The following is a 23,841-nucleotide window of genomic DNA, read 5'->3' as shown; positions in this document are numbered from 1 at the left end:
TACATGTCTCCCATATGCCTACTTTCCATTTGCAAAGTGCTAATGGTAATTGGTAGTTTCTGATTTCCGTTCTGAAGTGTGTGTGAATATCACACACCCATGTGCAAATATATATAGGAGCATCACGGTGCCTGTTCCTTTTCTTTTCAATTCTGTCTTCCCTGGTCTGTACTGTGAAATAATAGAGCACTCCCTGTTTGTTTCTTTTTCTGACTACAAGCACTTTCTGTTTGCTTCTGACTACTTCGTTTCTTTGTATCAGTCATTTAATCAGTTCCCTCTGGATAAAAATTTGGGTCACTTTCAGTTTTTGATCTTTCAAAACCCAGCTGTATTTAATAACATGGACATATTTCACTTGGCATGTGTACAGCTTTATGTATGAGATGGGTCCCGCAGGTGGGGTTGTTCAGTCAAAACCACATGTTGGGGGCAGCTTACACTTTACTCTTCCTCCTCCCTCTTTTTATTGTATTGCAATCTATTTAACTTGTTTCTCATAAATATGTCTTTTATACGTAATTTAATCTTCTAAAATAAAAGTTTAATTGATATGAAATAATTATATATATTTACTAAATACATGTTTCTAGTGTGTAAGAATCAGAACAGACTAATTAATATACCTATGTCCTCAAAAATCTCACCCTCCCTCCCTTCCTCCCTCCCTTCCTTCCTCCCTCCTTCCCTCCCTCCCTCCCTCCTTTATTTTTCTTTCTTTCATGCTGGAAATCAAACCCAGGGTCTTGTACATGCAGAGAAAGCCCTCTACCACAGAACTACATCCTTGCTCTTGGTTTTTTGAGCAAGGGTCACACTACGTAGTTCTGACAGACCTTACATTCACTATATACCCCAGACTTGTTTCAAAGTTGTAATTTTCCTGCCTTTACTTCTCCAGTGTTGGGATTACAGGTATGTACTACCATGCCTAGCTATTAATTCTTTGCATTGGAAGCATCCAAAGTTCTGCTGTCTTATAAATATACAATTAGATGTTGGGTGACTAGTTATCCTACTGTAGAATAAAATAAGTTACTTCTGTTCACCTTCCTCCCTGTTCCCATGTGCCATCTCCTAGCCATTTCCCTTTTCTCTGCACCCTTTCCATACTCTCGGTATCACACGTAGAGGAGGTCAGAATATGCAGTATTTGTCTTTCTGAGCTTAACTTATTCCCCTTATCATAATGCTCATTCATGTTTATGCCAATGATATTTTATGGCTGAATAGCCATGCTGTTTATCTGCTCATCTTCCATGGATGCCTGGGTCAACTCCATATCCTGGCCATTGTGGATAGCAATAAACATGAAGTGTAGATATGTCTTTTATACGTTGATAAGTGTTCTGGAGTAGAGTATTTTTTTTTTATTGGATCCAATAGTAATTGTATTTGTAATTTTCTAAGGATCCTCCATTGCGAGTTACCATTTCTTCCCCATGGGGATTTTTGCTAATATTTGTGACTATCTTTACCTTTTGGATAAAAACTATTCTTACCAGAGTGAAGTGATTCCTCATTGTGGGTTTGATTTGTATCTTCAAGATTGTCATATTTTTTCTTTTTCTTCTTGACTTTTTATGTCTGGGGCCTTGATGTCGTGGGCTGGGATTCCTATGAAAGCAGGCAGGTATGTAAGGTGTGACACTTGACAGAGGCACCAGCAAGTTAAGTGGGCAGCTGAGAAGATCCTGATTTTCAGAGCACGCGAGTACACAAACGCACACACACATGTGCAGGCACACACACACACACACACACGCACACCAGGCCATTTGCTAATGAGACCAAGAACCTGGGATCCTGAGCCTGGAGAGGTTATAACATGGAGAACAGACATTCTAGGCCATGTTTCCTGTTTTCAGGACAGATAACTGCCTTCAGTTGTCCCAGACACACCCAGGAAGTGGATTGAATGTCCTCACTCAGTGGTTCTGGGGGTAATCACCTTTGCACCAGAATATGCCTTAGGGTTCACGTTGAGGTGATTGGCAAGGACACCACCCAGGCATGAGGCTGAGGGACACTAGTGACTTCCAACCTTCTTGTTTAAAGGTAGAGGAAAAAGGGAAGTCAAGACAGACACAGACTCTGCCCTCTTTGGGGATGTTTCCATAGGCAGTGCCTGGAAGGGCAGCGTGTCTCACTCACTGGTCCTGGTGCCAAGGAGAGGCTATTGAACTCTGTGTGTGTGTGTGTGTGTGTGTGTGTCGCGCGCGCACGCGCTCGTTTGTATGTGCATGCTGGCACATGCTGATGCAGGATTTTTTTAATTTATTTTTTTTTTTGTAAATCTGGGAAAATCCTAACAGTCACTAGGGTGTCAGGTCTCCCAGAATCCAGGTCAGGATAGGCAAAAAGTTACAACCACTTGTGTAGCATGGTACAGCTCCATGAGAGGACCCAGGAACCTTGGGACACAAAAGACCAAGAGCAGAAAGAGGCTGAAGGAAGTGGGAGATGGGGAGGCTCCCTGGAAAGGGGCTGCCAATGGCAGGGGCCACACTGAATGGCTCCTAGCTGCACTTCCACCTTTCCCGCCCTCTAGGTCAGAATTCAGTGCCTTTAAGTCAAGGACTCAAAATGTAAGCAGCCCATACACTAGCATTGTGAAGGGAGGCACAACAACAACAACAAAAAATGATGGGGGGCAGAAAGGCTTATGGTCTACAAAGCAGTTTAATATGGGGAAAGAAAAATAACATCTTTAAACGGGGAGAAAAGCGAGGGAATGGGAGACACTGTTAAAAAGAAATGTACTCATTACCGACTTATGTAACTAACCCCTCTGTACATCACCTTTACAATAACAATAAGGAAATAGTAAAAAATTCAATTTTGTCCCCCCCCCCAATAACATCTTTGGGCAAATGTTTATGTGACTCATTTTTTTTTTTAATAACTGGGTTAAAACCCATTTCCAGTTCAGGCCTTGAACTGACTACCCAGGTGTTCTGCCACTTGAGCTACACTTCCATCCCTTTATTTAGTTTAGCTATGTTACAGGTAGGGTCTTGTGGTTTTTGCCTGAAGCAGCATTGGACTGCAATCCTCCTCCTTGTGCCTTTGAAGTAGTTAAGATTATAGGCACATGGTAGTGTTACAGGGTTCGAGGGAGGGGAGTTCCTGTCCTTCCAAGAGTCTACCACTCAGAGATAGTTTCATGGATTTATTTGGGAAGCAAAAAGCAAATTGAATGGCCAGGGACACAGAACAGACTCAGGAGCTGAACTGCAACAGTGAAAAGTGGGCTGACCGGCCAGGGAAACAGTTTCAGACTCAGGCTCTGGCACTGTGACCCCGAGCAGTCCTCAAATTGAGGCTTATAAAGGTAAAAGAATAGCACAGATGTAGGAGCTTGACGCAGGGGGTAGAGCACGCAATCAGTTCACAGATGGAGGATGTAGAGCACTCAACCAAGCAAGTTAAGCAAGCCATTTACACAAGCAGAATTTTGGGTCAGGTTGACCTAATAATCAAAATGGAGTCAGCTCTATTCCCCCCAACATTTCCTACTATGTTTCCCTAATCAAGATGGAGTCAGCTCTACAACAGTAGCATGCCCCACTTAGTGATTGAAAAATGGGTCTTCATAAACTTTTTGTCCAAGCTGGCTTAAGACTGTAATTCTTGGTCTCCACAACCATAGAGCTGGGATTACAGGCATGAGCCACTGTGCCTGGCTTGTGACACATTTTATTTAGGGTAGACTAAGTTATTTTCCTCATTTAATCTCAGCACAGCAACAAGGGTAGCAATTATTAGCCCCATTTTTTTTTTAGATGGGATTGTGTAGGACAAATGGCATTAAGTAACGTTTTTGAGGCAGTACTTCGTTCTTAGATGCTGGATCAGGAACCAAACTCAGCTCATTCTGACTCTGTGATCCTATACTGTTTCCTCAACTCCAAAATATCATGCTTACAGCAAATAATGGATTAGTAGTTTAATTTAACTTCCTAGTATACAGCTGTAAGGATCTAATTATTTCTGATTGTCTTTAAAACTGTGCTTCTGTGCATACCCACCAGTTGATTCTTTCAGAGTTGAGATTCTCTTATGTACCAAGGCATCCTTTCCTCTTTGACCCATTTGATTTGCTGAATTCTTCAGCCTCTGACCTTGTAGACCTTGTACTGGTTGAATTTCTTGCCCTGTGAGATGCCTCTTGATTGCTTGCAACTCACTGGTGTATATTATGTTGACTCCTGCAACCTGAGAACAAAATAGGATTGTTCTTAGAAGCTGGCTATGACCTCAGGAGGAGTTCCAGAGAGATCCTCAGGGGCAGCTTCTCTCCTGGACCCGTCCCGGATGGCAGCTGCCTCTGGGGTTTCAGCCTCCCTGCTCCCCCACCACCCAGGCCCAAGTCTCAGCCCCTGTGCAGTGGAGCTGTGTGGCCTCTGGCAGGTTGTGTAATTGCTCCTTGTCTACTTTTCCCCTTGGTAAAGTGACGATAATCACAGGGCTTCATCCTAGGTAGGACTAAATCACACAATGATTGGAAAGGGCTTACTGGAGCGCCTGATCCATATGAGCTCTCAATCAACATTAGTTCTTCTATTTGCACACACGACTGGCCTGAAATTGCAACTACAGAAGATCTTTCCCACTTTGTCTAGTCAGCAAACCAGCAAATTTGCCTGTAAAGTATCTGTGCTTATTTCTCAAGTTCTAACTGCCTTTTGTTCTTTATGCTTTATTACATTATTATTATTAATAATACTAATTTAGTGGCACTAGGATTTGTCTAATCATTCATTCAATATACCATCCTAGGGGACTGGGGATATGGCCTAGTGGCAAGAGTGCTTGCCTCATATACATGAGGCCCTGGGTTCAATTCCCCAGCACCACATATACAGAAAACGGCCAGAAGTGGTGCTGTGTCTCAAGTGGCAGAGTGCTAGCCTTGAGCAAAAAGAAGCCAGGGACAGTGCTCAGGCCCTGAGTCCAATCCCCAGGACTGGCCAAAAAAAAAAAAAAAAAAAGATACCATCCTAAATAAAAGCAAATAGGAAGGCGGTGTGGTGACACACACCTGTAATCCCAGCTACTCAGTAGGTAGAAGTAGAAGGATCACAGTGTAAGGCCAGAGGGCAAAAGTACAGAAGCCGATCTGAAAAAGGACTAAAAGCTAAGAAAATTATAGGGGTATGGTTCAAATGGAAGAATGCTTGCCTAAAAAGCTCTTACCACTAAGTTCAAACCCCAGTATCACTAATTTTAATAATAATAAATAGTGAACCGTGAATATGGCCACCATGTAGTTCTTTAACTGTCTAGTGGACAGAACACATTCAAGTAACGAAAGAAATAAACATTAAATGTTAATCATCAGTCTTAGGGACTCCTTTGAAGATTGGTGTTGGAATCTTAAAAGTTCTCCCTATAGAACCAGTAACTGAGCAGAGACTAGGTGAGCAAGCTAGAGTTAGGTGTCAGATATCTATCAGTGTGCATTTTACCTGGCAGCTATTCTTGCAGTTAACTGTGCATTGTATTGGTGATGGTGATGGTGAAGAGCTCACTGGCTCTTGAGATATTTTTGTAATTAAGCACCACGTTTAATTATTGTAAGAAAGAAGAAGAGACTGACAATGGCAATTGTCTTCTTGTCTTTTCAAACAGGACAGATTGTGGTGTCATGTGCTCAGATAAGAAATGAACAGTGGCACGGGCCTATAATCTTATCCTTTGGGAGGTTAAGGCAGGAGGACCATGAATTTGCTACATAGCAAATTCAAGGACAAAGCCGGAGACCATTGTTCATGTCTGTAATCCTAGTTGCACAGGATGCTGAGATCCGAGCATCAGTTTGAAGCCAGTCTGGGTAGAAAAGTCTATGAGAATTTTATCTCTAGTTAACTAGCAAAAAGCAGGAAGTAGAGATGTGACTCATGTGGTAAAGGGCTATCTTTGAGTGAAAAGGGCAAACAAAAAGTCACACTTGAGGCCCTAAGTTCAAGTCCCAGTACTGGCACACACAAAGGCGTGTGCATGTACACACACACACACACACACACACACACACATACATGACAAAGCACAATAAATGAGCCATATTTGGGAAGAGAGTAGGGGCTTTGCCATAGAGCGTTCCCTCCCTGATCAACTAGCATGTTGATGGCTGCATACACCACATATATTTCCAACAGAGTAGCCCCCATTTGCTGCTAAGGAACCTGACGGTCCTTCCTCACAAGGTGGAGAAGTTCATGGGTTTGTCAGTGTGCTCTGCTCTGCAGGTGGAACCAGCTCTTCATTCTGTCACTGGGCAGAAATGACATCAAAGCATGGCAAAAAAGATAAGAATAAACTCCTTGGCTCAACTTCCTAATTGTGCACTGAGCTCATTTGTGTGATACGGTGCTTGAAATAAATCAACTGAACCATTCCCTTTTGCCTTTTTTTCTTTCCTGTTGACATTTTCGCTTGGTAAGACAGGTTGCTGCTTCTGCCTGCCCTGGGGACTTGCATAGGAGAGAGAGTTTACAAGGAATGAACTATCCAGGGCTGGGGGAGCTTGTGCACATGCCTGTTTTACAAATGCCTTTGGGTAGAAGAGGCCGATTATACAATGAGCCCTGGAAAGGTTTTCGCTTCAGCATAGAAATGTCGTGCCAGGGTGACATTTTGAAATGGAGTTATGGGTTGCATATTTCTGCATGTTAATTAGGAAGGGGATGTCAGCCTCAATAATGTTATTGTTGTGCTTCCTAGAAGGTCTACACAAAAGCAGCTGTCAGTGGTATACTTTTAGGGGACACAGAGCTAAAGTAGGGGTGAAGAGAGCTCTTGTTTGCCGTTGAGGAAAACGCGACGGTCTTGGAGTCCTGTTCCCTGGCGGGTGCTGGAAGCCGGCTGTTGTGATAAACTCTGTCGGCAAACTCTGTCATGGAATGTTCTCTGTTGATAATGAGAAGTAGCCAAATGAAATGTGGGCAGTCTTTGGCTGTTCTGTACAGATGAGTAGTCAGGGCCAGGGAAGTTTTGCTTCATTTTTCACCCAGAGATTCCCCATGAACTTGTGGAGTTTAGGGCATTAGTGTTATACACAGACAGATCTGTGTTTTAATACCAATCCTCTTGCATAAACTACATGGCTCTCAGGTTCTTCACCTGAACATTGGTATATTGGCACTTTTTCTGTAAGGTTAGAAATGCTCACTTGTGTTCTCCTGCTTGGTGTCATATTCAAAAATCACTGGCAGTGGACATCTATCTCATCATAGGCATTACAAGGCATCTCATTGATTGACTATCCATCTATACATGGGAATTATATTTCTTATAGGGTAGAACGAGGGAAGAGGAGCAGTAGAGAGAAATTGATGGGAGCTGATACATGACACTATCGTATGTGGAGCAAAGAGGTGGCAAAGCAAAGGGCAGATCTGTAGTAATTCAGATGTGAGTCATGCCACAAAAAGAAACTGCAATGAAGCTAAGTGTGGTGGTACATACCTATAATCCCAGAAACTTAGGAGATAGAGGCAGGAAGATCAAGAGTTCCAGGCCAACCTGGGCTACATAGTAAGGCCATGTCCAAAAAAGGAGGAGAAGGAAGAGAGATGGTGGAATAGGGAGGGAGGGAAAGATAAAATAGGGGGAAAAAAGGACTGTGAGTCATCATTAAAAACTGGCTCTGGCATCACAAGGCCCAAATAGCTATACCCTTATGAACACATAAGTTGATGCTAAGTGAAATGAACTCCATGTTATGGAAACAATTGTTATATCACAGTTGTAACTACTTTCAACGTCCTATGTGTATCTGTAGCTTCTATTATTGATGATGTTCTTGTATCACATTCCTGTGGTGGTACCTACACTATCTCTGTAATCTTATCTGAGTATATTGGAAACCGTGTTTACTGGTATTGGAAGTAGGAAATTCAAAGGGAATACCAAATTTGAGAGACACAGGGTAGAAAAAGAGAAACAACTACAAAAGCAATACTTGCAAAACTGTTTGGTGTAAGTGAACTGAACACTTCCGGGGGGGGGGGGGAGGGAAAGAGGGGGGAGGGAGGGGGGTATGAGGGACAAGGTAACAAACAGTACAAGAAATGTATCCAATGCCTAATGTATGAAACTGTAACCTCTCTGTACATCAGTTTGATAATAAAAATTTGAAAAAAATAAACTGGCTCTGGGCTGGGAATGTGGCTTAGTGGTAGAGTGCTTTTCTAGCATGTATGAAGCCCTGGGTTCGATTCCTCAGTACTACATAAAGAAAAAAACCAGAAGTGGCGCTGTGGCTCAAGTGGTAGAGTGCTAAACTTGAGTAAAAGAAGCTCAGGGACAGTGCCCAGGTCCTGAGTTCAAGCCCCAGGACTGGCAAAAAGACAAAACAACAACAAAAAACCTGGCTGTATAATACAGGCATGGCATGTGGGAGGATTAAGGATCCCAGACTAGAATCTGCATGTACTTTCTCAACTTGTTCCTTTGCATGATGTATCTGTCAAGAATGACGAGTTTATAGTATATCTGAAATTGTTTTTAAGTTTGGGGCCGAGAGGTATGGCCTCTACTTTTATGGAACCCTCAGTCTAGAAGTGGAGACAGGTGCTGAATATAGCAGTTCAACAAACCGAAGAACAGTACAACGGGCTTTCCGTAGGAAAGACCGTCATGTTCCCCTGACACCATGTCAGAACTGATAAGCACAGCCTTCGTCTTCCCTGGGCAGAAGGAAGATGGCTGTGGTGAAGGGGGCCCAGTGTGCCTGTGCGGATCATGAAGGAAGGGCAGGCAGAAGGCAGCCAGCATGCCTGCCTGAGAACAGTCAGAGACCTATCTCTTCAGGCCTTGAGGCCGTGGTCAGACTGGATGGTGCTGTCTCTCTCTTTTTTTTTTTTTTTTTTGGCCAGTCCTGGGCCTTGGACTCAGGGCCTGAGCACTGTCCCTGGTTTCTTCCCGCTCAAGGCTAGCACTCTGCCACTTGAGCCACAGCGCCGCTTCTGGCCGTTTTCTGTATATGTGTTGCTGGGGAATCGAACCTAGGGCCTCGTGTATCCGAGGCAGGCACTCTTGCCACTAGGCTATATCCCCAGCTCCGGTGCTGTCTCTTAGGCCAGTCTTTCACCTAGATTCAAAAAGCTTATCCTATAGAAAAGAAGACAGGAAAGGACCTCTCAGTACTTACCACCCCATTTATCCTGAGCTAGCCAGGGGATCCTACAAGACTCCTATCTGTAGCTCTGGGCCTCTGTGGTCCCCATCAACAGAGGGGGAACCGTCCTGTCCATGGAGTGCAGGCTGAATGTCAGGCCCATTCTGACCCCATGTCCTTCCATGTTTGCGCATTGAAATTGAGGAGCACTGATGCATACTACCGCCCGCTCATGGGGATCACATTTCTGTTGTATGTTCACATTTATTTCCACTTCATAGCTCCATGCTGGTAAAAGAATGACCCTCTGTAAGGAAATGAGTGAAGAGGGGCAAAAATGGTAACTTTGTACAAGTGAGAGGCCATACAGATTTGATGCATTTCTACTTAAGGTCTGGGGTTATGGTCTTCCTTCAATATTTTATCAAGCTCTGAAACTTGATTTGCAATCTCCATTAATTTTTAAATGTGTGTCAGAAAGCATTTTCTTTGTCTTGGCCAAGGTCAGAGGTTGTGCCTGTTAATTAAGGCCAGTATTGCCTTCCTCTGTCCTTTTGCCTTCCTCCCCTTTCTTCTCTAGCCACCATCCCTGTTGAGTTTTATTGTAGAACCAGTTCCGGAAGGAGCAGCAAAGAGGACTTGGGAAGGAGCCCAGGCACCCCAATAAGGGTGTGCAGGGTTCCATGGCGACTGTGGGACAGTCAGACTCATGGCTTCCATAAACTGTGGTTTCTAGGTGACCACTGGCCACTTGGCCACCTTCATTAAATTTCTAGTCATTTCTAATTCTTCAGATGATCTGTACTTCCTATCAGCCAGTGATGCAACATCTTTGACATAGAGACTCTTGTGCCTGCTGTATCATTTGCAAATGTTGTACTTCTGCCATGGCTAGACCTGGCTTGATAACCAGTAATGGAAACTTGATAAAGGTTCTGGATGATAGGAGTTGAGATCTCAAATTCCCAAGTTGCTGCTGCTCAGGTCAAAGAAGAGGGTGAGGAGGCTGAGCACAGGCAGTGGAGGACTGAGAGCTCACTATAAGATGAGCCGCCCTGCTTGCTATCGCCCAGTAAAGCTATAGCATCAGCACATCATTGGCCAGAAGCCTAGTTCCAAAATGGATTTAGCTGGAATCAGTCCATTCAGACTATCCTGTGAATTCTTGAAGATATCAGAATTTGGGGGTTTCATACTGCATGCTCATGCTGCTACATCTGCCCCGAGCCTTAGATTGCCAAAGCTTTAGGACAGTGTCCTGGATTTAAGGTGTTTTTGGCAAGTGCCACACCAAGGGAGAACTTATTATTGGCGGAAAGCCTCAATTCATTGAAGGTGTTGAGGCATATCAGCTTTAGACTACATTTGCTTATCAGTACTGCCCATGAGAGGCAGAGCCCACAGAACCAGCCCTTACAGTTACTCTCGTGGTACAGAGATTTCAGGTTTAATTGGAAGCATTCCATGTTGAAGTTATTTCAAAGTAGCAGGTGGGTAGAGTGCTTGCCTAGCATGCATGAGGCAAAGTGCAATTTCCCAGCACTGAAAGAAAACAAACAGATAAAACGGTGGGGGGAGGAAAGGGAGAGGAGTAGAGGAACAAATAATCCCAAACATACCTCTAAAGGAAAACATGAAAGAAACCACTAGATGGCAGCTTTGCTGTGGAGGTTACCTTACTGAAAATGAGAAAGACTGGAAAGATTGATTAATAATACCCTGCCATATTTCTAAAGTCTTCTAGTTGATGGAGTGCCTTCAGAATATGTGGTATTGAGGATGAGCACTGGTGGCTCACACCTGTAATCCTAGCTACTCAGGAAGCTGAGATCTGAGAATCATGGTTTGAAGCTAGACCAGACAGAAATGTCCCTGAGACTCTTAAACTCTAATCACACACACACACACACACACACACACACATACACACACACTTTTCAAGCTCAGGCTCTGAGTTCAAGCCTAAGGACAAGCACAAAAAATAAAGTAAAAGTTAAAAACAAAGCTTGTGTGGTATTGGATTTTCCCATTCCTCCTGTGGGGAGGTGCTTAGTGCTCCCATCCTCACCCCAGACAAGCTGCAGAAAATGTGAGTATAGAAGACTCTGTTGTTTAGAAGCTGGATTACTTGCTTATTTTGTCTGATTGTTTCTTTGTTTTTAGTTAAACAAGAATTGTCAAGACTTGCCAGGCAGTTTAGATATATAGAACCTTGGTAATTCTAAGAGCAATATAGCATTGACTTGATCTTAACGATTAGAAACCCAGCACAGAACACTGAGTAGCATTTGTTCAGCCTTATTCTGGTGAACGACTTGAGGAGGAGCAAAAAGTTTGAAAAGGGCCAGCTCATTTGCTCACTATGACAGGAGCTCTGGGTCGTGTCTTAGAGTTCCAGCTCTGAAAGTGAGAACAAAGACTTACTAAAAGTGGTTTTTTTTGTTGTTGTTGTTGTTGTTTAAAAAATAAAAAGCTCTTAGGGACCTTACAGCTTCTTCTTGGAGCGACTGGAACTAGGCTGTCTCCTCCAAGCTCTTATTGGTGTGAAGTGCTGACTCTCCCTCTCACTGGTGACATGCCTGTACATTATATTAGACTAGATGAGGAGGATTTAAAATTCAGGGGTGGTTTCGGTCATATTTTAGCTCAGGGTGGAGATTAGATTTCACATGGCTAACAGTCTTACTTTCCCAGTCTTCACCAAATAGTTCTCATTCAGTTCATGAAAAAGTTAGCACCCTCACAGGACAAATGGGGTGGAGTTCTTTGATATAACTCCCTTAAAGAGCAAGGTGAAGTGCAGTTCTGCAATCACACATATGCTAATTCTTCCTTGACCCACGTTGTAGCCCCTAAACTCCATACTGGATGCCTTCCTTCAGCTGGTTCTTAATTCTTGTGCCTAAGTGAAACTTAAGAGAGGATTCCTGATGATCTTAATAATAGATTACCTAGTGTGAAAAAACTATCATCACCAGAATATGTTCAATTAAAACATGGTATCCTTGATCTAACGTGCTTTTTTTTTTGTCTGATGGCACTGAGCTTTGAATTTAGGACCTCATACTAGTTAAAAAAAAAAGTATCATAATTTTCCCCTCCAGCTCTGTGGTCTTCTGTCTCTGCCTTTTGGCAACTGGAATTAGAGGCAAATGCTACCATGCTCAACCAACTCTTTTTTAAAATTTTATTTGTATGCTGTTATAGCCTGTAATATCACTCTTGAAGAAGTGTGTGTATGTATTCATAAATTTGATGATTTAAAAACACTGTAAAGAAATAATTTCAAATCCTCTGTTCCTGAAAAGGAAACAGTAACTATGAGGATCAAGCTAATTCTAAAAGTAACTATAAGAATACAATAAGGTTATTATCAGTAGGTCTGTGACAATTTTTTCAATGTTTTTGTAATAAGATTTTCATGTTGTATAACTAGGTACTAAGTTTAGACAGTCAGTTGGATCACTGGGAAAAGCAATGTGTCCATGATTTATTATTATTTACAAAATCGGCTTTACTTACATAGAATTGCAAATGTGGGCCAGGATTTGTTGAAGGACTCAGCATCATCTCTAATCTTCCTGGCTTTGCACTTGAAGACATAAAATGCCCAGTGGCATTCTAACATTGATGTCTTTTCCCACTAGTCACTGAATAGTATTGATTATAAACCTTGTTTCTGATTTTACTTGACCGTATTTTCATGACTTTATTTTTACTTAATGGTGTGTGTGTGTATGTGTGTGTGTGTGTTGTGTTATATATGTAAGAGGGTCTTTCTTACATTCTTACACTCTCACTTGGCTTTCTTGCTCACAGTTGAGTTGCTCTAACACTAGCACCACATCTCCAGGCCAACATTTTGCTTGTTAGTTTGAGATGGTGTCTTGCAGACTTTTATGCCCAGTTGGCTTTGAACTTCAATCCTACTTGTCTCTGCCTTTCTGGTGCTCAGATTAGAAGCCTGAACCACTGGTGCCTAGCTATTTAGTGTTTCCTTTAAGAATTTTTGCATAGATTTCCATTAATTAATTATTTTTTAAAAAAGAAAGTAGTTAGTTTTTATTCAACTTAAAAATCCAGTAATTGAAAGTATTCTCAATGAGAGAAGCAAGTAATGGGAGAGATTAAGTATTGAGAGATAACTGGAAATTGAGGCAAGGAAGGATGGATGAGTTATTAAAATATCATAAAGAATGATGCCTTTAAAGAAGCAGCACACTGCTTAAATAACTACTGTAAGTCATGTAGCTTTCAACCATAAGACGGCTGAGCTTTCTGTTGGGCTTTTTTGTGTAGTTAATCCAATGGGTTGTTTTGATGGCTAAATTTGCCTGTTATTTGGATTGCATAGACAGTGCTTAATGATAAATTGTAGTAGGCTCCCAAAGCTTAACAGGTACACTGTGGAGAAATAGGGATTTCAAACCCTCTTTGTACAATGGTACTACTTTATTTTAGGTGCCTCTATCTTAAAAAATATCCTTAAATAGTTGTACAAAGGCGTTTCCATTTAACAAAGCAGTTTATGAATGTAATGCACACTGATCAATGTCACCCCGTCAACATTTTCATCCATCCTTTCCCTTACTACTCCTTTCCTCATCTTCTTAATTTTGTAGGATATACATTAAATTCTTGACTGTATTCTTTCCTTCTTCTCTTCATTCATCTATTCCTCTCTAATTTATTTTTAGTTGGACATATAATTTATTGGCAAAAATACTGTGTGTATGTCCTTTTTATTGTAAAGGTGATGTACAGAGGGGTTACAGTTTCATAAGTCAGGTATTGAGTACATGTCTTTTGGCCAAGTAAACCTAGACTGTGCTACACCTGTAACTCTCATCTAGCCGGGATGACAGAGGTCGTACCACCACACACACTTAATGACTGAGATGGAATCTTGCCAACCTTTTGTCACCAGCCTTGACCTCTGCCTTCTGAATAGATAGGAGTCAGGCTTGAAACATTGCACCAGGCAACTTACTTTTTTTAAACAATAAAAAAACCCTCTTGTTTCCATTTCTTGGAGTTTATTTCAATATGCATCATTTTATATGGTCCTGTGCACATAGATGTTGAGCCTTTGTTATCCTCTCCTAAAAATATCCTCCTTTGGTTTCACTGTGTTAATATATTCACTCTACTTAATTTTTCATATCCAAGTGTAATCTTTTGCCTTTTACTATCCATTGGGCTTGCTTGTAGATTTATAGGCACATCTTATTTATTACAAATGAGGGAAAACATGCCATATTTGGGTCTGGCTTACTTTGCTTAATGTAATTTTTCCAAGTCTTTCAATTTCCTTATGAATGGGCAATGCCATTCATTTTGATGGAAGCATACAAATACATTGTATGTATAAACTACATTTTCTTGATCCATTCGTCCACTGTGGGGCAGCTGGGTTGATTCCATATTTTACCTATGGTAAGTAGCACTGCAATGAACACAGTTGTGCTGATGGCTTTAGTGTGGTCTGGTTTGTGCAGACCACGTATTTTTAAATGTAATTTTCAGAAGGAAACTCTTTTCACTGTCACAACTATCATTTATTCCATTGATTAGCTTCTTATTATATAAAGCCATTTTTTACGCTATTAGTTAAAAATAATTTAGCTTTTTTAAACCATTGCTTTTACTCTTCATTGTAAGGCTGATGGAACTTATCCGATAGCTTTTTTGCTGGAAATGAAAAAGATATACATCTTTACTTTGAATCCACAATTAAAAAAAAAAAAGAATGCTATTTACTGTACCAATCAGAATCCCACAGCACACTGGAAGTGAAGACAAACCATTTCTAGAAGATGGATCCTAAACAGCACCCACAACCACGACAACACAGAGTTCTCTGTTCAAACTTGGCAAGGGTTTGTTCCCTCCCTGCCCGACCCTGAGAGTCAAGTCTGTCATTTAGTTGAAGAGGTGCCACGTGGTGTTCACTGCCCTCTTTTTAAAATATTGCCCTGATCCCTCGTAGAAGAGGGAAGGTGACCTCAACTTCTGAGGCTTGCGAAGCCCCTGGCAGTAATGAATTTTTATTTTCTGTCAGAGGGACTCCCTCTGAATAGCATTCACCATTGTGCTGGTGCCTACATACGAAAAGATGACCGATTGAAATTCAAATATAATGAGGATGCAGGTTTGCTCTTCAGAGCAGCTGCCTTTTTTTTTTTTTTTTTTTTTAAGCTCTGGTGTGTTCTTTGGGCCAAAACAGTTGAGCTTTTCTCTTCCCTAGGGCCATCACCCCAAAGTAGCTGGGCAGAAAAGGCATCTTTGCCAACCCATTCCAGAAAAGAAATCCAGTGTGCTCTAGTTTTCCAGTTTGCTTTTCTTTTGTAACATAAGTGTGAGATTTAGATGTTAAATCTTGGTGGGGGGAACAACAGAGTATTCTTTCTGAAACATGCAAATGTGTCTCTTCATCACCTAGGAAACTATTATGGGACACCCAAACCTCCTAGCCAGCCAGTCAGTGGGAAAGTGATCACTACGGATGCCTTGCAAAACCTTCAGTCTGGCTCCAAGCAGTCGACTCCGAAGCGAACCAAGTCCTACAATGATATGCAAAATGCTGGCATAGTCCATGCGGAGAACGAGGAGGAGGAGGATGTTCCTGAAATGAACAGTAGCTTTACAGGTAAAGGCCACACTGTGTCCCCAGTGGATGGATGGGTGGATGGATGGGTGGATGGATGACAGATGGGTGGATGGATGATGGATGGGTGGATGGATGATGGATGGGTGGATGGATGAATGGATAGATAGATGTGTAGGGAGTGCTGTAGACAGGTTTGATCGGGAGACTCTTCTCAGGAGGTTACTAACATTCATGCTCTGTGCTGAGGGAAACAGGTAGGTCCTTTCCTTTATCTGCCTGTCCTGCTTCTTCAGGAAGCACTTTAACTTCCATTTCCCAAATGTCTTAAATAAGCCAAGGATAAATGTGTGTGCATGTATGAAAGGGAGTTGAGAAGTTTCAGTCTGCTTATTTCTTTTACATTTCAGAATGATGTATCTTAATTTTTTTCTTTGTTCATTGATATTTTGGGGGAGAGGAGGGCTTAAAACTTCTCTAGAATTGCCGTCAGTTACTCTCCACTGAAATATAAGAATTGGTTTTCTCAGTTTAATGTCAATTGAGGCTTCATGGAGGTCTAGCAGCATATTCTTCTCCCACACATTGGTAAGTACAGGTATTATGGAAGTATATCCTGTGCTCAATTAACCTATATAAATTTTATATAACCTTAAAGAGACAGAGGTGGAAAAATTTAAAAAGACAATGACACTGGCATCATTACAGCAACATAATCCTTTTGCCAGAAATTTTGAGCCAAGCAGGTGGAACTATTTGCCATGGGGCTTGGCTCCTGGTAGTTGCTTTTTTATGAATAATATACTTGATTTCATTCACCTGGAAAAGGACTAGCTAAGATTTCTGAGTAGTTTGAAGATTTGAGTCCATGAAACTTTCTATTTTTCCAAACTAGAATAGGGTAGACTTCTTTTTGACTTTCAGTCATTGAATCTAGAAGACATTTCTCAGTTTTTATGTATGCTTTTATTAAAATCAGCTGATTCATCCCTTTGGATGAATAAATATTCCTTTGGGAATATTGTATGCATTCATAGTAATTCTCACCAAAGTAAAGGCTTTATAGAAAAAAAAAGTGTTAACTTTTCAATTTTTTTCCTTTTCTTTTTTTTTGTTCAAGTAATGTGGCTTGAAATCATGGTATCTTCTTAACATTTCTTTAAAAAGAAACATCTTATACATTAACATGTATCTCTATGGTTCAATAAAGAAGAATAACAAGTCATCTACCCAGTCTATGCTATGTGGATGAAAGTAGCTGTGTCTCAAAGAGTTTAGCACTGGTTGGTCTGCTATCAGTAGCAATCCAGCAGTGGCTTTGAACATAAGCATAACAGCTGCTGAATGAGATCTTGACTCTGGTCAGGCCAACTGTGTTAAAGGCATGAGAACATTATCCAAGTGTAGAAATACAGCGTATCCACTAAAAACAATCTTTAAGCAGGAATATTTTACATAACCTCCTGTTGCTCCTATCTTTAGTGACCTTGTGCTTGGTGGTTTTGAAAGAGTCATGTGCTAAATAATATGCCTAAATTGCAGGCAGAGTGTCTGCAGACAGAAGCTGGGAATCCGAATGGCAGCAGCATCCTAGGAGCGCAGCCTCCCCTTCTGTTTCACAGGTGATGATCCAGGCAGATCCAGAGCAATGAACAGAAACTCACTGGACGGGTAGCTGTTGAACACTGATGGTGGAATAGGCTTCTACAGATTGCACTGACAATACAGAGCTAGCAGGAGCCCCTGAAGGAGAGCACTCTTTATGTGTGCTGAATGAGAGTGGAGTTATACTGTTAGCCAAAGTACACAATTATTTACACAAACAAAACATTTTCTGTAAACATTTTGTTTATTACAGAGAGCTTGGTCACTATATACCACCATAACATGAAAAGTCTGATTCATCCATTGATTGCATCCAAGAGACATCAAAAGGTTATTTAATTGTATTTCCAAGCTTTTCCTTCTCTCAGTCTTTACTATTGCTGGTCATTAGCTTGTTGACTCTTGGGTTTCATTTGTAGACAATGCTGAAGGATTGTTTTGAGTATTAAAAGGCAATACTCCTTAGGCTAATGTTTCTCTGGTACCGTGAGGAAGGTCCTTTGCTGTGCTCTTTTCTTTCTCCTTAAGCTCTTTATGCATATGCCAGGGAGGTCACGTCATGTCTCCACTATCACAAAGACCCAGTGTGTGTCAGAGCTGCCATGCCAACCCAAAAATGTGTTTTAAATCAGCTTTATCAGCTCTAAGAGGCCCCAGCGATTTTGACTGATTTGCACACAGCGAGAGATGCACGTAAATCTGAGAGCATAGACAATTTAAGATAAGCCTCAAGATTTTTTTCCCCCTGACATAAGCTTATGTTCTTAAAGTCACTTCCAAAAGTCTCCACGTACATTGGGGAGGGAGCAAGGAAGGAGGTTAAATGCTTGAAAGATTCTGATTTACTAGGAATAACATGTCATTCAGAGATGAGCTACTTGCATATTCCATTCCCAGTCCACAGCTGAGAACACTGAAGGCCAGTACGTGTTATACCACTAAAGGATGGATGGACCAGGCCGTCTCCTTATCTGGGCTCATTCCAGCATCTCCTTCTACCTGTCCTCTGTGATTTATGGGAATCCTTTAGTAAGAAAGTGATAGCAAATGTTTCATAAATTAAATGAAAGATTTTTTTCCCCTTTAATCCAAGCATATATCATAGTCAGTGTCAAGACTGGGGCTATGAATTCTTGAGGCTGTCCTGTGTCTACTCCAATTTCTTATTTTTAGATTTTGTGTGTTTCCTTTCGGAGAACGAGATTGTTGGGTTAGGGTGTAAGTCCAGTGGCGTAGAGCATTTGTCCAACATGTACAAAGCCTTGGGTTTGATTCCCAGCCTAGAAGAAAAGAAAAATGAGAAAATGAGATTGTTTGTGAGGTTTGTTTGATCTTAAATAAAATATAGGAGGCACATGAAGTTAAATAAAAACAAAACAACCAGCCAAGCACCAGTAGCTCATGCTTGTAATCTTAGCTTCTCAGGAGGTTGAGATCTGAGGATCACAGTTGTCAGCTGAGGCAGAAAAGTCCGTGTGTCTCTTATTTCCAATAAAACCAGCAAAAAGCCAGAAATGGAATTGTGGCTCAAATGGTAGAGTGCCAGCCTTGAGCGAAAAAAACCAAGCAAGAGTTTGAGGCTCTTTTTTTGGGGGGGGCCAGTCCTGGGCCTTGGACTCAGAGCCTGAACACTGTCCCTGGCTTCTTCCCGCTCAAGGCTAGCACTCTGCCACTTGAGCCACAGCGCCGCTTCTGGCCGTTTTCTGTATATGTGGTGCTGGGGAATCGAACCCTAGGGCCTCGTGTATCCGAGGCAGGCACTCTTGCCACTAGGCTATATCCCCAGCCCGAGTTTGAGGCTCTTAATTAGAGCCCCAGTACTAATACAAAAAAAGTTTCTTGTTTTGACCTTATTTCCTTTATATTCCTTCAAATGTTTAGTTATTCTGTAAGCTTTTTATTTTTAGATACAAGTTGTGAAACTCTATTGGCCTAAGCAGAAAAATGGCTTTGAGGGACTCCAGTGATTGTACAGGGTAGGAGTTGCCTTGATGGCTGGTATGAATCAGGGATCTGAAGCAACTTTCTTCATTTTTCCTCTCTACTTTTCTCTGTATAGGTTTCTTTCTTCAGTAGGTCTTGCCAAGCCATGTCAAGTAATCACAAATACATATGTGTAAACCCGTCAGCTGAGTAACTCAGCATCAAGAGGCTATCACTGTCTCTGTAGTTCAAGCAAAACGTCTCTTTCTTTTGTCTTGGGTCTCACACGTATTTCTGAATCAACTGCAAAGATAAAAATGATGGAGTATGTCTCATTGGCAAAGCCTGTTCCCTGGGACCGGAAGTAGCTTAGCGTTAGTTTCCTACACATGGATCTGGACGACAGGGGACAATTTCCACACTTAGAGTGGCCTAAGAGGGAAGAGATGTGGGACAGACCGCATCTACGGGCCGCCTCCTGCATGGGGCTGGCTTTGGGTTGAGATGCTTGTTTTGCAGGCTCGACAAATTCTCCACCCAACTTTCAGATTACCTTCGTTCTCCTGTGTGTCATTGGGAGCTTCTCATCAGAGACAGCTTTGAAAACAGCCTTTTATTATTCTCTGCTCTGCTTTCACTACATCAGAAATGTCTCCAGGAGAATTACTGTGGAGATAGAAAATCACTGCCTCCCTTGATTATTATGTTTCAAAGCCCCCTGGAGATTGACATTTAATATCATCAGCCTCTATAAAAATTCAGCCAGAATGTCAGCAGCGCTGTTTGTGGATACTTTGGTGAGATCACCCCTGATGTTTCTAGTTAATAAGAAGGCAAGGAGATTCAGGCACTCACAGCCATCTTTTAAGACCCAAGTCACATTAGTCCTCCCACGCCAGCACTGTTCTGGGGTAACTGTCTTGGTTTTCACAGGAACAGTCTCTTTGGTTTTCCAAAAGAACTCACATCTGACTCACTGATATAGCCATCTCCATATCCTAAACTTTTATATCCTTTCTAGCTTAATTTGTCAGTCTTTGATCTTTGCCAGTGTCTTCCAAACTATTTTAAATAACATCCAAAAATGCATAAAAATGCCACAGTGTCTGTGTTTTCAGCTTGGAATGTTGGTGAGTCATAAACCAAATCATACCGAGGGAATGGAAGTACAGATCAGTCTTATTTTGATGGCCTGCCTGCTTTTTAAGAGTCTTTAGTGTTTAAGTTGTTAATTGAGTTCTTCTTTGACTTTTCCAGAATTGGGCATTATTATTTGGGCATGTTGTTCTTATCTTTCTTTTTAAGTTCAATTAAAAAAAAAAACTTCTGTTGGCGTGTTTTGTTCAGTTTTAGTGCTGGTGATTAAATCCAGAGCCTTGAGCATGCTAAGAATATACTCTACCACTGAGTTCATGCCTAGGCTCTGTGGTCAGTTTGATAATTATAAAGTAAGGAGTAGTTGCCTAAATTATAAAATAGACGTCATGATCAATGACCAGCAGTTAGGAAAAGATAAAGGCTTATGAATATAGATATGTCCACCCTGTATGTCCCAAGCTTGGAGTTTGATTCTAAATGCCTTTGTGTTTCTTGTCTTTGTCTCTCCCATCTTATCACACAGCCGACTCTGGTGACCAGGAGGAGCACACTCTCCAAGAAACGACAGTCCCGCCTGTGAATAGTAGCCTGGTCGCTGCTCCCATCACGGACCCCTCTCAGAAGTTCCCACAGTACCTACCTCTTTCCGCAGAGGATAATTTAGGTCCTCTACCTGAAAACTGGGAGATGGCCTATACCGAAAATGGAGAAGTCTATTTTATAGAGTAAAGTATACAATTCTTGCTATTCAAATCTCTCTCTCTTGCTCTCGCTCTGGCTCTCTCTTTTGCTCTCTTTCACTCACTCACTGATGGGATTCTTTACTCAGATTTGCCTTATATCAAAAAAGATATTAATTCGTTCATTTCATTCGAGTTATTCAGTCTGAAGAGTTTGAGGAAGGATAAGGTCAGCAGTTTCCCCAAAGGGTTCGTAAGTAAATCATAGCATGTATAAACTAAGTTGGGATATATAAGTATTATATCTGACAACCAAAAATAAGAAACTCTTGTTTCTTTTTTCTTAATTGGGTTGTGATTTTTTAATAGTTGTGTTTCCAGACTTCTTCATATATTGTTCATACAGTTCCATCACTGTTATTTGTGAATTGTAAACATTTTTTCAAGTCTGGCTCTTCTTTTCATTGTCTTATTGTGACTTTCAAAGAACAGAAGCAATGCTTTAATTCTGTTATTGCTGAGATTTGCCCTTTTTTGTGGGTCTTAAAAAAGAGAGACAAAGCTAATTAAACTATTTAAAGTTAATAGTACAAGGTACTAGGTTCCATCCTCATCATGTAACAACTGAAATAAAGTAAAATCATATGTATCATATTGTTCTCTCCATAGAATGAAATTGACAGTCTACTGCTATGGAGACAAAAACAAGAAAGGACATTGTGAGAGTATAGGAAGGGTCTCACTTCTGTAACATAGATGATGTGAAGTCAGGTACCAATGACTCATGCCTCTAATCCTAGCTACTTAGAAGGCTGAGATCTGAGGATCATGATCCATAGCCAGCCAACCTGAAGAGTACCTGATACTCTTACCTCTAAGTAACCAGCAAAAAGCCAGAAGTAGAGCTGTGACTCAAGTGGTAGAATGCCTGCCTAGAGTGAAAAACCAAGTGAGGGTATGAGACTCTAAGTTCAAGCCCTAGTACCAGAACTAAAAATTAATAAATAAGGAAGTAAATGAATTCGTGTCTAGACATATGCACACTATATAGCAGAGGTATACATGTGTTTCTGTGAAAAGATCTGGAAGCGTTTTTTATTGTTTGACTTTAAGAAGTTAATAACATCTTTTTTATATGTATTATATAAAGAATGAAAATGAGAATGCATAATTTCTCTCCAAACAACTGGGATTGAGTAAAAAGGCATGGGACTTAGGGCAGCCTCTTTGAGAACACACCACCTAGGGGGAAGTCTGAGCTCTGTGACTTCCCAGTCAGAGCAGGGCCAAGCAATTTTTCATACTAATGCAATTAACCACCAAAAAGCTGGAAATGGAGCCATGGCTTAAGTGGTAGAGTTCTAACATTGAGCAAAAAGGCTCAGGGACAGTGCCTAGACCGAGTTGAGTTCAAGGACCAAAACGCACATGCACGCACGCACACACATATGCACATACATAATGAATAGGAAAGATAACTTTTCCTGGGAGTAAGAGCAGTACAGTGACTGACCTGAAAGGTCATACTATCGGCTAGCTGGGAACTGTGTTTCCCTGTCTGTAAGAGAAGGAGGTGAGGGTAGTACACACTTACCTGTCACACAGTGGTAGGAAGAGAAGAGACGGTGCTGTGAAGGACTTGGGTCAGCAGTAATTAGTCATCCTTGCTTCCCTTACCATTTTCCTCACTGCAGTTATTACAGAGGAATTTGAACATTGTTAGAGGAAAACTGAGTGTCAGCGATAAGCCCAGAATTTTGTGCTTTGCTTTTGTTACAAATTGCCTTCAAAATTATGTCCATTAGTAAGAATTGTGCTGAGAAAAGGAAAGTATAATAGAAGCATTCTTGGTACAGAATAATGTGTGAACTCAAATCTGTGGATAAGAATATACCTGTAATTTCACTGAAGTCTGAATTAGATGTTGGATATGCTAATGGTTAGGGATAAGCTAGCTTCACAAATAAGACTGGATGCCTCTTTTTTATACCTGAATTTAGCTTTTACATGACACAAGGCCACTGTCTCATTGATCTAATGTTCAGAAAGTGATGTGAAAATGTGGCCTGTGACAAGCATGGATTTGTTCTTCAGCTAGATGTTGAATCTCATAGATACTAATTCTATATACCATTTTTGGCTGGGTTCATAGCTCAGCAGAAAGCCCTCACCTAATATACACTATATGCTAGATCCGGTCCCCAGCAGCATTAATAATAATGAAGGAGAAGAAAAGAAGGAGGAGGAAAAAGAAGGAGGGGGAAGGATGAAAGGAAGGAAAAGAAGAGGAGCAGGAGGAGGAGGAGGAGGAGACAAATACACAGCATATATGTGGTAGTCTAAATAATATATATGCTGGTTACTGAGTTTTCAAGTGTTTTCCATTCAGAAGAATAACTTCATGGGTGATCTTATATTGAATAGCAGGTTAAATTAGAATTTGGGGTGTGTGTGTACATTTCATATTTTATAGTTTTAGAGATATCTAAAATACCAGTATGAAAAAAATCTGTCATGGGCCCAGGAACCTTGGACACTGTAGAAAACAAATCTGAGGGTCTTTGACAGGAGAAGCAAATTGAGCACACTGCTTCCCCACCCAGGAAGCAAAGGACGGTCAAGGGAACCATTTCTGGGGTTTTCTTTTTACTTCATTTATCTCAGGCTTTGAACAAAAGGAACTAGCAATCCAGACGTGCCAATGGAGAGGACACAATGAGTCCTAAGGAAAACCTGCTTTCTCTGGTCACAACACCAGGAAGGGAGCATACCACGTGCCAGGACTTTCACTAAGCAGCTCTTTT

At 41.3% G+C, this 23,841-nt stretch overlaps 1 protein-coding gene across 19 annotated transcripts in view; it reads left to right on the top strand.

Annotated features, from left to right (window-relative positions):
- The window catches only part of Magi1 (membrane associated guanylate kinase, WW and PDZ domain containing 1), a 548,751-nt gene that overhangs the window by 427,879 nt on the left and 97,031 nt on the right, over positions 1–23,841 (top strand). For all 19 annotated transcript variants that reach the window (XM_048356096.1, XM_048356103.1, XM_048356102.1 and 16 more), the window contains 2 exons: positions 15,567–15,773; positions 20,881–21,082. In XM_048356096.1, the coding sequence (XP_048212053.1) occupies positions 15,567–15,773; positions 20,881–21,082 (409 nt within the window). The remainder of the gene's footprint in view (positions 1–15,566; positions 15,774–20,880; positions 21,083–23,841) is intronic.

The sequence above is a fragment of the Perognathus longimembris genome, chromosome 10 (assembly GCF_023159225.1).
Source record: "Perognathus longimembris pacificus isolate PPM17 chromosome 10, ASM2315922v1, whole genome shotgun sequence".
Classification (NCBI taxonomy): domain Eukaryota; kingdom Metazoa; phylum Chordata; class Mammalia; order Rodentia; family Heteromyidae; genus Perognathus; species Perognathus longimembris.
Note: the sequence above shows the minus strand (reverse complement) of the source record. Positions and strands in the feature narration are given on the sequence as shown.